This window comes from Narcine bancroftii, chromosome 7 (genome assembly GCF_036971445.1).
Source record: "Narcine bancroftii isolate sNarBan1 chromosome 7, sNarBan1.hap1, whole genome shotgun sequence".
NCBI lineage: Eukaryota > Metazoa > Chordata > Chondrichthyes > Torpediniformes > Narcinidae > Narcine > Narcine bancroftii.
Window position 1 is genome coordinate 198,112,048 of NC_091475.1, and position 16,632 is coordinate 198,128,679.

A 16,632-nucleotide genomic window follows, 5' to 3' on the forward strand; every position below is an offset into this window, starting at 1 on the left:
TTCAGGCTGACTTCCAGGCCAAACATTTTGGCAGTTTCCGCAAAGCAGGACGTCAAGTGCTGAAGAGCTGGCTCTGAATGGGCAACTAAAGCGGCATCGTCTGCAAAGAGTAGTTCACGGACAAGTTTCTCTTGTGTCTTGGTGTGAGCTTGCAGGCGCCTCAGATTGAAGAGACTGCCATCCGTGCGGTACCGGATGTAAACAGCGTCTTCATTGTTGCGCCTCAGATTGAAGAGACTGCCATCCGTGCGGTACCGGATGTAAACAGCGTCTTCATTGTTGGGGTCTTTCATGGCTTGGTTCAGCATCATGCTGAAGAAGATTGAAAAGAGGGTTGGTGCGAGAACACAGCCTTGCTTCACGCCATTGTTAATGGAGAAGGGTTCAGAGAGCTCATTGCTGTATCTGACCCGACCTTGTTGGTTTTCGTGCAGTTGGATAATCATGTTGAGGAACTTTGGGGGACATCCGATGCGCTCTAGTATTTGCCAAAGCCCTTTCCTGCTCACGGTATCGAAGGCTTTGGTGAGGTCAACAAAGGTGATGTAGAGTCCTTTGTTTTGTTCTCTGCACTTTTCTTTACTCATTCTTTACTCATTAATGAGTTCTTTACTCATTAATCAATCCCCAAGACTTGGTAAAGCTATTTACTTGCTATCCTGTTTTGAAGATCCTTATTTTATTATACTTTTATAACCCTTCCTCCCATTCCAGCATCCCTTCACCCTGATTTAACCCATAATACTTCATTTCTAATGAGCACTTGCTTGACTCCTCACATTCCAGTATCCCTTCACCTTAAGTTAACCCATAATACTTCATCCTTAATTAGCACTTGCTTGACTCCTCACATTCCAGTATCCCTTATCCAGTATCCCTTACAAGGGGTAGCGGCTGTTTCCTGAACCTGGTGGTGCGAGTCTTGTGGCACCCAGACCTCTTTCCTGATGGCAGCAACGAGAACAGAGGCGTATGCTGGGTGGTGTGGGTCCTTGATGATCGCTTCTGCTCTCCGACGCCAGCGTCCCCCATAGATATTCTCAATGGTGGTTTGGCCTGTGTTGTCCTGGGCTGCGTCCACTACCTTTGGCAGGGCTTTTTGCTTGGGGTTATAGATATCCTCATACCAGATGGTGATGCAGCCAGTCAGCACATTTTCCACCACACATCTGTAGAAATTTGCCAGGGTTTCTGATGTCATACCCGACTGATACATCATACAAAAAAAGCAAGAGCAGGAGCATCATCAAGAAACATCCACACAAAACTGATTCCACCACGAATGCAAGACTCTTCATTGGATTGTGACAAATTTTATGGAACAAATGTATGAAAACAGGCAGATGGGATTAGTTTAGAGGGTGTGAGGACCTGTTCCTCTGCTGTATTGTTCTATGTAGTTGCAAGAGGTACAGGAGCTTATCAAAGTGAGCCCGTGGCAAGACTTCCAATTATACGGGTAATCACAAAATAGGTTATATCTTAAAAAAAAAGTACATGATAGGAACACTTTGAAGTGATTTTCGTGGTCCACATCCCAAAATCATAAAACACCTAAAATTGTTCAGGAAGAAAAAAAAATTATTCATTTTCCAGTGTTACATGGATTGGACAAGGCTGCATCGACTTGGAACAAAGGGTTGGTCTGGTGGAGAAATTTAAAGTCATCATGTGTCTAAATATAGAGAATGGTGATTGACAGATGAATGACAAGCTAAACGAGTAAAACACATTTACTTATCCAATACTGAGTTTAAAATGTATTGGTAAGAGCAGTAATGGGGGCAATTTGAATCGATTTCAAAAAGTCAATGCTCAAATTTCCACACTACTCATTCACTTTCAAAGATTTTTCCACAAATTTAACCCATCCAATGAACCTGCAAGCACATTCAACATTTGTAAACACTGTCCTGATCAGATTTAACCTGCCCAAGTAACCATTTCACATATATTTGTTAATTATTTTCCAGTTTTAAAAATCCACAACAGTATAAATTGAGCCAATTAACCAGCTTTTCTTATACCACCCAAACCTCTCGAATTTTAACATTTTTTCTTGATTTTAAAAGCAAACAAATGAATTCTTAACATAAAAGCTGAAACTTATTTTCCTACTCACTTAATGTTCATATTTTATTTCATCTGCTCAAAAACACTTTGATGCACTGTGCGATTGGGAAATACAGTGCATGTTCTTATCTTTCTACTTACTCAGATGATTGGTAAAAATTCCATGATAATGTTTGAAACAACAAAGGAATTTTTCTGCTGTGACAGGACCATGGAAGCCAGTTAATTGGTTATTATGTGACAGAGTATTTAGAGGTGGTTTGGGAGGAATTCTTAGAGCAGCTTGCACACACATAGTTTAAAACACAGAATATTTGCAGGACTTTTGCAGAGTAGCAACTAACAGGTTGCCTGGGAGAACATGTGATATTTGCAGGCAGAGACAGAACAGCTTTGGTCTCAGAGAGGGAGAGAGAAGGAGACACCGAAATCAGTTCCAGAGGGACAAGCTGGCAAACTTTGTCAAAGGAGAAGACTGACGGTCTGAAAGGTGACCTGAAAGAAAGAGGATTATCTGGATAACCCTGAAAGGGGCAAGTTTTGTCAGCAAGATTGATTGAGAAGGAATCAGTTGTGGATGTCCTAGAAAAGGAATCTCTCTCTGAAAACCAGCAAGAACCCTCCTGAGTGGTAACCATTTGCCTGTTAAGCACCAAAAACTGGTGAACTTTGTTCATGCTAACTTTTGTGCACAGTACAAGAATTGTTTGCAACCAGTGAGATTGGACTGTGATCCAAAGAACTTTTCAAATCTTAAATATACATTGCACACATCTGCTCTTAGTATTAGAGGGGGGATTAAGTGGATTAGGTAGGTTAAGTAACAAGTTAAAATTTAATTATGTTTTCTTGTTCAAATATAATTAAAAACTTTCTTTTCTTTGGCTTGGCTTTGCAGACGAAGATTTATGGAGGGGTAATGTCCACATCAGCTGCAGGCTCGTTTGTGGCTGACAAGTCCGATGCGGGACAGGAAGACACGGTTGCAGCGGAAAATTGGTGGGTTGGGTGTTGGGTTTTTCCTCCTTTGCCTTTTGTCAGTGAGGTGGGCTCTGCGGTCTTCTTCAAAGGAGGTTGCTGCCCGCCGAACTGTGAGGCGCCAAGATACACGGTTTGAGGCGATATCAGCCCACTGGCGGTGGTCAATGTGGCAGGCACCAAGAGATTTCTTTAGGCAGTCCTTGTACCTCTTCTTTCGTGCACCTCTGTCATGGTGGACAGTGGAGAGCTCGCCATATAACACAATCTTGGGAAGGCGATGGTCCTCCATTCTGGAGACATGACCTACCCAGCGCAGTTGGATCTTCGGCAGCGTGGATTCGATGCTGTCGGCCTCTGCCATCTTGAGTACTTCGATGTTAGGGATGAAGTCGCTCCAATGAATGCTGTGGATGGAGCGGAGACAACACTGGTGGAAGCGTTCTAGGAGCCGTAGGTGATGCTAACTCTGTGTTGTGGTGCATATCTATTGCAGCTGGTTTTTGGGGTCTTCTGGACTCCGTAACATTACCATTGTTGTATTTTTAAGGTTGCCTCCATTTTCCAAGTTATGCATTTTTTTGCTGCTACAAGCGTAATCATAGATAATCTTTTTTGAGCCCTATCTAATTTTAGGCCTAATTCTTTGTCTTTTATGTTGTTTAACAGGAAGATTTCTGGATCTTTTGGTATCTAATTTTTTGTAATTCTATTTAATATTAAGTTTAAATCCTCACTTTTGTACATGACCAAATTGCATGTTTGTTGTTCCAAATTCTTGTTTACAACAGAAACATTGATCTGATATTGTTGGATTCCATTCTTTTAACTTTTGTGGTGTCACGTATAATCTATGTAGCCAATTGTATTGTATCATACGAAACCAAGTATTAATTGTATTACTCATGGTTCCTGTGCATAGTTCCTCCAATGTTTCGTTCTTTATTCGCATTTTTAAATCTTTTTCCCAATTCTGTTTAGATTTGTACATTGCTTCATCAATTTCCTTGTATTGCAATTTGCTGTACATATTTGTAATAATTTTTTTATATTATCGCAGTATCTGTAATTAAGTATTCAAAACAGCTACTCTCAGTTAATCTTAAGCTAGTTCCCAATTTTTCTCTTAAATATGTTTTCAACTGATAGTATGAAAATATTGTACGATGTGATATTCCTTATTTATCTTTTCACTGTTCAAATGTTAATAAATTATTTCTCAAAAATGCAATCTTTTATTCTTCTAAGTCCTTTTCTTGCCCATTCCTTAAAAATTAAATTGTCTATTGTAAAAGTGATTAATGGGTTTTACATTAGTAGCATTTTTGGTATTCGCTAATTTATTATCCTTCTTTTCCATGTTTTTAATATATGATGTAGTATTGGTAAATTGTTGTGTTGCACCAGTTTCTCATCCCATTTATAAAGTAAATGTTCCTGGACTTTTTCTCCTACTTTGTAGAATTCCATCTTGATCCAGTCCGGTTTTTCTCTCATCTGATAAAATTCTGATAGATATTTTAACTGTGTTGCCCTATAATAGTTTTTGAAATTTGGTAACTGCAATTTGGTAATCCTCCTTGTTTATACATCCATATTAATTTTTCCAAAGCCACTCTTAATTTTTTTACCCTTCCATAAAAAACTTTCTTATTAATCTATTCAATTTCATAAAAAATTCCCGTCAAGGGAATTGGTAGCATTTGGAACAAATTTGGGAACCATACATAGAGCATATTAGAAACCACCAATTTCAGACCTCTATCTCTTAACGTGATAAGTTACAAGTACAAAAATACTTAACTATGGAATTTTGGACGACACGATTTCTTTTTCGTTTGTGCCATTTTATTATTTATTTATTTTTCTTCTTTCTTTTATTCTTGCTTTACGTTATGGGGGTATGGAGGGTGAGAGGAAGGGGGAAAAATGAAAATGTCACTATATTTTAATGATGAATGTTTGTATATATTGTTATTGACATGGTTCATGGTGAAGTATTAAATTAAAAAAATCATTTTAAAAAAACTAAAAAATCCTCCATCTGTACCACATCTTCTCCAAAGATGAGGCTTTTCATTCAAGGACATCTGAGATGTCCTCCTCCTCCTTCAGAGAATGTGGCTTCTCCTCTACTGGCATTCATTTGGCCCTCAATATCCTGCACATCTACCCTGACACACTTCCCCCACTAGACACAAGGACAGGGCTTTCCTCCCCATCAAACATTCTCCATAATTTCCACCATATACAATGGGAGTGACACCACCAGAAACATCCACCCCTCCCTCCCCTCATCTCTCTGCCTTATGTAGGGATCCACTCTCTCCACAATTACACTCATTACCCCATGGTAGATACCCCCATGTCCTTAGGAAGTGCAATTGCATTTAAACCTCCCTCACCACTATTTAAGGGCCCCAAATGGCTCCTTCAGAGTGAAGTGGCACTAACCTGTAGGGGATAATTTACTGCATCCAGTGCTCTCAACGAGGCCCTCCTCTACATCAGGGAGACTGGACAAAGATTGACATGTCATTTCATTGAGCACCTCTGTGCTATCCCACTGTAAGACAAAGAGGCCACCTGAAATTGGAGAAACAACACCTTTCATTTTGTCTCAGCAGTCTCCAACCAAAGGGCATCAATATTGACATTCAATTTCCATTAACCCCCTCTTCCTGGTCTCTTTTCCAACCCCTCTATCTCCTTTCTTCAAGTTCCTCACCCCTTCTTCTCACAGAGAGCTACCCTTCATTACCCTCTGCTCTCTACCCTGTCACTTCTCCGCTTCTTTTTTTCTACCCTCCTACCAGTATCCATCTGTTATCTTTTCAGATTTATTGTCAGAGCACATACATAACATCATATAGAACTCAGATTCCTTTTTCCTGTGAGTGTGGCAGAATTACCACTAATTGGAACTGCAAAAAATAAACCACACAGAGCGAACATGTAAACAATCAAAAGAACTGTGAACAAATAGCTAATGTAAACAAACTGTGCAATACAGGGAGAGCAAAGAAAATCAATGAAGTGCACAAGTAAGTTCTTAAATGAGTCCCTGATTGAGTTTGTTGTTGAGGAGTCTGATGGTGGAGGGGAAGCAGCTGTTCCTGAACCTGGTGGCGTGAGTCTTGTGGCACCGAGACCTCTTTCCTGATGGCAGCAGCAAGAACAGAGCATGTGCTGGGTGGTGTGGATCCTTGATGATTGCTGCTGCTCTCCAACATGTTACCTCTGTAGATGTAATTCATAGTGGGGGAGGGTTTTGCCTGTGATGTCCTGGACTGTGACCACTACGTTATGGAGGGCTTTACGCTTCGGGGTATCGGTGTTCCAATACCAGACTGTGATGCAGCCGGTCAGCACATTTTCCACCACACATCTGTAGAAATTTGCCTGGGTTTCTGACGTCATACCAAACCTCTGCAAACTCCTGAGGAAGTAGAGATGCTGATGTGGTTTCTTCATGGTGCCATTGGTGTGTTGGGTCCAGGAAAGATCCTCCAAGACAGTGAACCTAACTGTGCTCACCCCTTCCACCTCTGATCCCCCAAGGATCACTGGATTATATACCTCTGGCTTTTCTTTCCTGAAGTTTACAATCAGCTCCTTAGTTTTGGTGACATTTTTGAGTGCAAGGTTGTTGTTGATACACCATTCAGCCAAGTATTCAATCTCCATCCTGTACGCTGACTCATCCCCTTCCTTTATACAACCCACTACCATGGTATTGTCGGCAAAGTTGTAGATGGTGTTATTGTCTTTCCGAGCCACACAGTCATAAGTGTATAGAGCAGGGGGCTAAGAACACAGCTCTGTGGTACTCCTATTACCTTTTACCTGTTAGCCTGTACTTCTTCCCCTTTCTCTACTCTCGTCCTCATTCTTAGAGGATTTCTTATACTTACATTAAACCCATCCATCTATTTATGTTCCGCCCAATCCCTATCTTTCTTCATAGTCTCACTCACACGTTGCAGATGGATGCATTTCATCAAGGAGACTAGTGGCTTTCCTGATTACCCACATCCTGGATGCTATTCCAACTCGTCAGTCCTTACTCTTCCAAATGGCCTTCAATTACCTCATCTGTTTTTACTTGTGCCTTCTTATGAAAACCGTTTTTCTACTGGGTCGCTGTCACAACCAGCACTGCCTCCGAAGCTTCTACTTGCCGAAGCCTTTCAAGCCAAAGCGCAAATTAAGAAAATGGATTTAAGGTATTAACCTTGCAAACCTACCTTAAATGAAACTCTTAGACAACTGTATACTTCTTCAAAATGTTCTTGACACACACACATTCATTAAAAGTACATTGTTTAAAAGGAACACGAGGGGAAACCACCTCATGCAGAGTGTGGCACGAGCTGACAGCTGAACTGGTGAATGCAGCTTTGATATATAGTATATAGACACACACACATACAATGATTAAACTTTGCATGTTAGTATAATTACCACCATTGGTTAATCAACATACTGCTTTGACCTACAATTAAAACTGTTCCATTTCAAAATCCACAAAGATGTAAATTTAGATCATTTCTCTTCCAGGAATCAAAACTTCAAACAAAATACTGGGCGTGCACACAAAGAGAGAAAAACAAATAACATTTCACATCAATAATCTTTTGTTTGGAGTGATGATGTCCAGCATTTATTTTGCATCATTGTTCCTTTCCAACTGACTTATCAAACAAAAACAAAATTGGTCACTGAGAGCAACAGCAAATTGAAATACTAATTTGAATCCATAAAATAAATAACTCCTCCTCCTCCAATAAAAATTCTTTCATAATCTATCAAATGTCAATGTATCATTTTAAATGTTTTTAATCTGGTGAGAGAGGGAGATTTAAGAGATTAATAGTATGCAAAATAGTACGCCATTGCAGGCAAAATCTTCGCTAGGATTCTACTAAATAGAATAATACCTAGTGTCGCCGAGAATATTCTCCCAGAATCACAGTGCGGCTTTCGCGCAAACAGAGGAACCACTGACATGGTCTTTGCCCTCAGACAGCTCCAAGAAAAGTGCAGAGAACAAAACAAAGGACTCTACATCACCTTTGTTGACCTCACCAAAGCCTTCGACACCGTGAGCAGGAAAGGGCTTTGGCAAATACTAGAGCGCATCGGATGTCCCCCAAAGTTCCTCAACATGATTATCCAACTGCACGAAAACCAACAAGGTCGGGTCAGATACAGCAATGAGCTCTCTGAGCCCTTCTCCATTAACAATGGCGTGAAGCAAGGCTGTGTTCTCGCACCAACCCTCTTTTTAATCTTCTTCAGCATGATGCTGAACCAAGCCATGAAAGACCCCAACAATGAAGACGCTGTTTACATCCGGTACCGCACGGATGGCAGTCTCTTCAATCTGAGGCGCCTGCAAGCTCACACCAAGACACAAGAGAAACTTGTCCGTGAACTACTCTTTGCAGACGATGCCGCTTTAGTTGCCCATTCAGAGCCAGCTCTTCAGCGCTTGACGTCCTGCTTTGCGGAAACTGCCAAAATGTTTGGCCTGGAAGTCAGCCTGAAGAAAACTGAGGTCCTCCATCAGCCAGCTCCCCACCATGACTACCAGCACCCCCACATCTCCATCGGGCACACAAAACTCAAAACGGTCAACCAGTTTACCTATCTCGGCTGCACCATTTCATCAGATGCAAGGATCGACAATGAGATAGACAACAGACTCGCCAAGGCAAATAGCGCCTTTGGAAGACTACACAAAAGAGTCTGGAAAAACAACCAACTGAAAAACCTCACAAAGATAAGCGTATACAGAGCCGTTGTCATACCCACACTCCTGTTCGGCTCCGAATCATGGGTCCTCTACCGGCATCACCTACGGCTCCTAGAACGCTTCCACCAGCGTTGTCTCCGCTCCATCCTCAACATCCATTGGAGCGCTTACATCCCTAACGTCGAAGTACTCGAGATGGCAGAGGTCGACAGCATCGAGTCCACGCTGCTGAAGATCCAGCTGCGCTGGATGGGTCACGTCTCCAGAATGGAGGACCATCGCCTTCCCAAGATCGTGTTATATGGCGAGCTCTCCACTGGCCACCGTGACAGAGGTGCACCAAAGAAAAGGTACAAGGACTGCCTAAAGAAATCTCTTGGTGCCTGCCACATTGACCACCGCCAGTGGGCTGATAACGCCTCAAACCGTGCATCTTGGCGCCTCACAGTTTGGCGGGCAGCAACTTCCTTTGAAGAAGACCGCAGAGCCCACCTCACTGACAAAAGGCAAAGGAGGAAAAACCCAACACCCAACCCCAACCAACCAATTTTCCCCTGCAACCGCTGCAATCGTGTCTGCCTGTCCCGCATCGGACTTGTCAGCCACAAACGAGCCTGCAGCTGACGTGGACTTTTTACCCCCTCCATAAATCTTCGTCCGTGAAGCCAAGCCAAAGAAGAAGAGTATGTACTTTTTTTTTAAATCCTTTGAAAAGCAGAGGAGTTTCAGTTCCCTTGTGACTAATGCATTATCACTTGTGAAAGCATTAACAGAACAAATACCACATGCAGTTAAAAAAAACAGCTGAATTCTGGTGAAAGCTGTGTATGCAAGTACTCATTGAACCTTTTCCGATTGACAAAAATTTTTTTTAAAAATCAATAAAACTGCAGAAAATCTGGAAACAAGCAGAAAACGAAACTGCTGGAGACGTGCCAAGCAGGGGCAGTGGAAAGAGAAACAAACTACATTTCAGGGCAGAGTTTTGATATGAACTGGGAGAGAAAAAGAAGTTTGTTTTAGGTGGGGGAAGGGATAAATAGGGAACAGAAATAGCTGTGATAGGATAACATACAACAGTCCCTTGACTTATACTGACCTATTAGGCATGCTCCACTGCCTTGACATTTGCAACACCAAACAAAAAGAAGCACCATCACCACCCAATTAGCCACATTAACTGATTTGACCTGTCCTCACCCTACCACAAACATTTCCTTTATTCTATCCATCTCTCCCCTGCCCGCAGCCCCACACTTTTGCTGCACTTTTCAATTTTTTGCTTGTATTCTTTTGAATTTCAACATCTGTCGATAAAATCAAAAGTAACTTCTATCAATCATTTTTCATTTAGAACCCATAATATTTCTAATTATTGCAATCTTAAATCTTATATGCTGAGATTTGCACAAATTGATACAATGACAATAGCACAGCTTAGTTAATGCGGATCCTTTCCTGGATGATTTATTTTACATTAGCAGGTACAAAACCAGATAATTGTTCTTTTTTGCAGAGTAAACAACTATAGACAATTAAATCTATAATAAATAGATGGTTGTCTCACTGAGACTACGTGAACATTAGTGAAAATAATTGATTCGTTAGCATTATCAGTTTTTATGGTTACTTTAAAACTTAGTACCACTCAACATCCATCCAATCACTGGAAACAAACTGTTCTTACATTTTGGACAGGCTCTTGGAAGGGCCAAGACAAGGTTTTAAAGAACAGTCACTGTTCTTGGTTGGCTTCCATGTAGCCTGTTGCCACTGCGGATATTAACAAGCACAACTTTATGAGCTAATTTAAATAGCTTCCATCACAGCAGTCTGATGCTTTAGGAGTTATGCCATGGGAATGCTGATGTCCTAATGCAATGCTTTGTCAAATTGACTTCATGATTACTACCATCAACTTTGTTCCATTCCTGCCATCAAAGATGATGCCAAGGATTCCACTGTTGAAGTAAAGAGAAAGTCAAGTTATCCATTAAAGTCTTCATTTATCTTGAATATAAACAATCCAATTACAATTTTAAAGGATTCCATTTGGAATGGAAATTTCTATCCTGACGCTTACATTTTAATTTCAACGTTTCACCTCAAAATTTCTTATCTCACACATTTCAAATTTTATGTTCTTCACCCTTTCAACTATTGAAATATGAGAAATGTGGCACGTACTTGTTTGATGTGACTAAACCAGAAGCAAGGGAAAATTTGAAAAACTGGAACTTCTTTCCTTAGAATTTAGGAGATGTTAGGGTACAGTACTTTCAATTGTCAAGATATTTAGATATTCAGGGAATCAAGGGATACATTTTTAGGTAGCTATGCCTGCCTTTTTGTTGGATACGTGGAGCAATCCATGCTGTAAGTTGACACAGCCATGGCTCCTAAACTCTTCCTCCATTGCATTGGCAACTATGTAGGTGCACCCCCAGTGAGCTTGTCAATGTTATCAACTTTGCTGCTGCATTTCACCCTGACCTCAAATTCACAGTCCATCTGTGGCAACACTCTTCCCTTTCTCAGCCTCTCTGTCTCCATCTTGGGAGATAAACCTTCTACAGACAATTTTTACAAATCCATAAACTCCTACAGTTACCTAGAAAACCCTTCTTCACGTCCTGTTCCCTGCAAGGATTCTATTCTGTTCTTTCAATGCCTCCATCTCCATTGCATCTGCTCCCAGGATGAGATCTTCCATTCCAGATCATCCATGATGAACTCCTTGCTCAAAAATCGTGGCTTCCCTTCTAATGCCGTCAACTCAGCCCTTACGCGGATCTCCTCAATTTCCCACACATCTGCCTTAGCCCCCCACCTTGCCTCTTCTGCTCACCTACCACCCCACCTGCCAAGACATACAACGTATCATCCTCTGCAATTTCCACCACCGACAATATGATCCCACCACCAGACACATCTTCCCCTTTCTGTCTTCCACAGACTACTCCATGAATCACTCATCCCTTCTGATTAATCGCCACCTTGGTACCTACTCCTGTGACTGGAGGAAATGGTACATTTCCTCCCACACTACCATTCAGGGCCCAAATCAGTCTTTCCAAGTAACGCTTCAGTTGGGAATGCTTCTGGTGCTCCTGTTGTGACCTTCTCTCCATTGGAGACATGACGCAGACTGGGATATCATTACATTGAACACCTTCCCCCTATCCGCTGCAATAGCGGCCAACTATTTCAGTTCCATGCCCATTTCCCACACCAACATGTCTGTCCATGGCTTCATGCATTGCCAGACTGAGCCCTCCTGCAAATTGAAGGAACCATAACTCATTCTGTCTGGGCACTCTCCAACCGGATGGCATTAACATCAATTTCTCTGGTTTCTGTTAGGTCCCTCTCCTGTCTCCCTCTCCTTCTGTCTCAGTTCCTTCAGCTGCCTACCCCTCCCCCATCAGCTCTTTTCTCTTCTGCCCTTCTACCCTTATCCACCTATGACTAATTGGCTGTTAGCCTATCCCTTCCTCCCTCCTCTCCCCACCTTTTCATCCAGGTGCCTGTCTGTTTTTTGCTCATACCTTATTGAATGGCTCAGCATCAAAATGTTGTTTATATACAGTATCCTTAGCATCCTATGGACCCTACAAGACCTGCTGAGTTTCTCCAGCACTTTTGTGTATTAAACAGGTTAAAAATCAACAGAGTTTATTCAATGGCAAAGGAGAAAGAAGGGGCTTTAATACCCTCTGCAGTTTCCAATTATATGATGTTTTAAGGTGTTTACATTACGAAGGGCATAATTGCACAACTATAAAATGTTATTTGAATCTTTTGAAGGCAAGAACAAAGATACAGGCCTTAAAATGAAACAGATCAATGGAGATGAATGAGAGAAACTTTCATCCCCCTTGTATAGAGCTTACTTTGGAGTTGGACTTGACTATGTCAATGTATAATATAATTAAAGGGTGAACAAAAGGGATGGAAAAGTAGATTCTATAGGTTTAGAATTAATACTTGGTTTACAGAGAATGGAAATTAGGTTTTGTTCTCGGTTTACATCAGTTTCTTTCCTCAACAGCCTGTTCCCACACCATAATCATTGCATCCTGCAACCATAAGAATGAAGACACAATCCACAGAGAAATCCCTGATCCACTTCTAAATTGCTTTTCTGGGGGGAATTTAATGTGGACTAATGCGAGGTGTTGCACTTTGGTCGGTTAAACAGGACAGAACTTGCACAGTGAATGGTAATGCCCAAGAGTATGTTGTCGAACAGAAAGGCTTGGGGGCTACAGGTGCAAAACTCCATCAAAGTGGCGACATGGGTAGACAAGATGAAAGGGTGAAGAATTAATTTGGCATGCCTGCCTTCAGCAGTCAGAGCATAAGAGTATTGGAGTTTCTTCACTACTTTTGTGTAGGGCACTCTTCCCCAGCATCTGCATTTTTCTTGTTGAACTTGATAAGGGTACATGATCAGCAAGGTATTTTAAAGCTGGAAAGTACACAGAAAAGATTCACAAGAATGCTGCCAGGACTGGTAGGCTTGAATTATGAGGACAGGTTGGATCAGCTGGGACTTTATCAGTTTGTTGAGCACCTCGGCTCTGTCCCCTGCAATAGTGTGGATCTCCCAGTGGCCACCCATTTCAATTCCCCATCTCATTCCCTTGCTGACATGTCCATAGTTTCATGCACTGCCAGACTGAGACCACCCACAAATTGGAGGAACAAAACCTTATTTTCCAATTTGGCACCCCCGCCCCTCCCCTCCAACCAGATGGCATTAACATCAACTTCTCTGGCTTTCATTAACCACCCCCCCACCTCCCCCCAACTTTTGTGGTAGAAAATCAGACATGATTGTAAAAGTGTAAAGCAGTCTCAATTTTCATTTACTGTATCTCAATTTTCCTTGTATGACTACCAATTGGCCCATCGAGTTATGTAGGCTTACAAAATACTTCCTTCAATTGCATTCCTCGGTCATTGTAACCTATTCTCTCACATATGCCCATCACAATGCTTTTAAGTGTAGTAAACTCACTGACAAATTCGACAATTTAAAAAACTAAGCATATACTTACAATGAGGAAATGAGCCTCGACAAACAGCCTTGTTTAGTACCGTCACCAGAAACATGTGACAGTTTTTGAAGTCAGATTCCATTTTCTCAATAGATTCAATCCTTAAAAAAAAAGGTGGTCACATGTAAATGAACTCAATGACAAATTCCACAGAGGAGAAAAGGCTGTTTTCTAAATATTTCTCCATGAAATATATAGAAGTTATTTCTACAGATATCTCTCAAGATTGGAATATCATGACATAATCTTCAATTTATTCCATCCTTTCAGTGTTCTATAATCATTCAGTTCATTATTTTGGTGCTAAGAAGCCTTAAATAAAGAAATTACAAGTTTTCTTCTGTTGCTCAACTGCAAAACAAAGTGTACAAATAACATTAAGTGGTTATTAAAATCATTTTTTAGAATTGGATGACATCTGATAAATGCAGAAATTGAAACTCTGAAGCCATGATCAAAAACAATCACCGAATTTGAATCCGATACCTGGAGCACCAGAATTAATTGGGTGGTGCGAGAACTATGACCTTGCTCTCAAAGTCACGTCGACCAAGGAGCCTTTTGTTGATTTTTGGAAGGAAAGACCGAGGGATCAACTCTCTGCATTGATGGGACAGAAGTGGGGAGAGTTAGAGTCTTCTGGGTGTCCATATTTCTTGAAGCCAGCACATCGAGGCAACCATGAACCAGGCACACCAACATTTTTACTTTTCCTAGGAAAATACTCCATCAAACTGTGGAAAGCATACTGACTGATAACATTGCACAACTATAACTATAACTGCTTTGGGAATTCAAATTCCAAGACTGAAGGCGGCTCCAGAAGATAGCAAACATAACCAGGTCCATCACAGGCTATGACCTCCCATCCATTGAATGCATCGATGTGAGGCACTTCCTCCAGAAGGCAGCTAACACCAGAAAGGACCCCATCACCCTGGTCACAACCTTTTCTCACTGCTAGCTTTTGATAGAAGCTGCAGGAACCCCTAGGTTCAAGAACAGTTTTTTTTAACCAACAACTATCTGGCTCTTGTATCTCCTCTTGTTTCACTAATCAGGGACTGTTCCAACACCACAAATGGACTGTCTACCCTATTGCAAAGTTGCTTCTTATTTTTATGCATCAGGACACCTGCAAATATTTAATAACTATCTATCTTTTGTATTTATTGTCTCTCTTTAATTCAATTAAATATATTATTGTTTTTTTAAACAAAACACTCATTCGCCTTCAGCAATTTAAAATGTCAATACAGGTACACAATCTTTTATCTGGACATCTAAAATCCGGAAAGCTCCAAAAACTCGCATTTATTTTTTTCATGGTGCTGGTACAGCGGAGGGAGGGGTGGGGGAAGAGAAAGAGAGACAGAGAAGAGAGAGAGAGAAAAGAGAGAGAGAGACGGCAGCGCGACTCGGGCGGACGGAGGAGAGAGACGGCAGCGCGACTGGAGGGAGAGAGACGGCAGCGCGACTGGAGGGAGAGAGACGGCAGCGCGACTGGAGGGAGAGAGACGGCAGCGCGACTGGAGGGAGAGAGACGGCAGCGCGACTGGAGGGAGAGAGACGGCAGCGCGACTGGAGGGAGAGAGACGGCAGCGCGACTGGAGGGAGAGAGACGGCAGCGCGACTGGAGGGAGAGAGACGGCAGCGCGACTGGAGGGAGAGAGACGGCAGCGCGACTGGAGGGAGAGAGACGGCAGCGCGACTGGAGGGAGAGAGACGGCAGCGCGACTGGAGGGAGAGAGACGGCAGCGCGACTGGAGGGAGAGAGACGGCAGCGCGACTGGAGGGAGAGAGACGGCAGCGCGACTGGAGGGAGAGAGACGGCAGCGCGACTGGAGGGAGAGAGACGGCAGCGCGACTGGAGGGAGAGAGACGGCAGCGCGACTGGAGGGAGAGAGACGGCAGCGCGACTGGAGGGAGAGAGACGGCAGCGCGACTGGAGGGAGAGAGACGGCAGCGCGACTGGAGGGAGAGAGACGGCAGCGCGACTGGAGGGAGAGAGACGGCAGCGCGACTGGAGGGAGAGAGACGGCAGCGCGACTGGAGGGAGAGAGACGGCAGCGCGACTGGAGGGAGAGAGACGGCAACGTGACTCGGGCAGATGGGGGGGCAGAGAGACGGCAGTGTGACTGGAGGGAGAGAGACGGCAACGCGACTGGAGGGAGAGAGACGGCAACGCGACTGGAGGGAGAGAGACGGCAACGCGACTGGAGGGAGAGAGACGGCAACGCGACTGGAGGGAGAGAGACGGCAACGCGACTGGAGGGAGAGAGTCGGCAACGCGACTGGAGGGAGAGAGACAGCAACGCGACTGGAGGGAGAGAGACGGCAGCGTGACTCGGGCAGACGGGGGGACAGAGAGACGGCAGTGTGACTCGGGTGGGCGGGGGGGTGAAGAAAGAGACAGATGAGAGAGAGAGAGAGAGAGAGAGAGAGAGAGAGAGAGGGAGAGAGAGAGAGAGAGGGAGAGAGAGACGGCAGCACGACTCATGTGGGTGAGGGGGAGAGAGACGCCATTGCAACTGGAAGGGGGTGGAAATGGCAGAACAATTCGGGTGGGCTTAAATCTGGGGCAGCTAGCTTTTGTTCTGAAATCCGGAAAAATCCGAAATTCGGAACACACTGTCTCCCAAGGGTTCAGGATAAAGGATTGTGTACCTGTACATATGTACACTTACAATGTATCTGACAATAAACATGAAATACATGAAAAAATTGATATATGACAATAAAATTTCATTATAACCATCA

General features: G+C 42.9%; 1 protein-coding gene across 3 annotated transcripts in view; it reads right to left on the reverse strand.

Annotated features, from left to right (window-relative positions):
- Window positions 1-10,250: 10,250 nt before the first annotated feature.
- tubgcp5 (tubulin gamma complex component 5) overlaps window positions 10,251-16,632 on the reverse strand; it is a 66,099-nt gene continuing 59,717 nt past the window's right edge. For all 3 annotated transcript variants that reach the window (XM_069891917.1, XM_069891918.1, XM_069891919.1), the window contains 2 exons: window positions 13,873-13,973; window positions 10,251-10,770 (listed from right to left, as the gene is read on the reverse strand). In XM_069891917.1, the coding sequence (XP_069748018.1) occupies window positions 10,724-10,770; window positions 13,873-13,973 (148 nt within the window). In that variant the 3' untranslated portion in view covers window positions 10,251-10,723. The remainder of the gene's footprint in view (window positions 10,771-13,872; window positions 13,974-16,632) is intronic.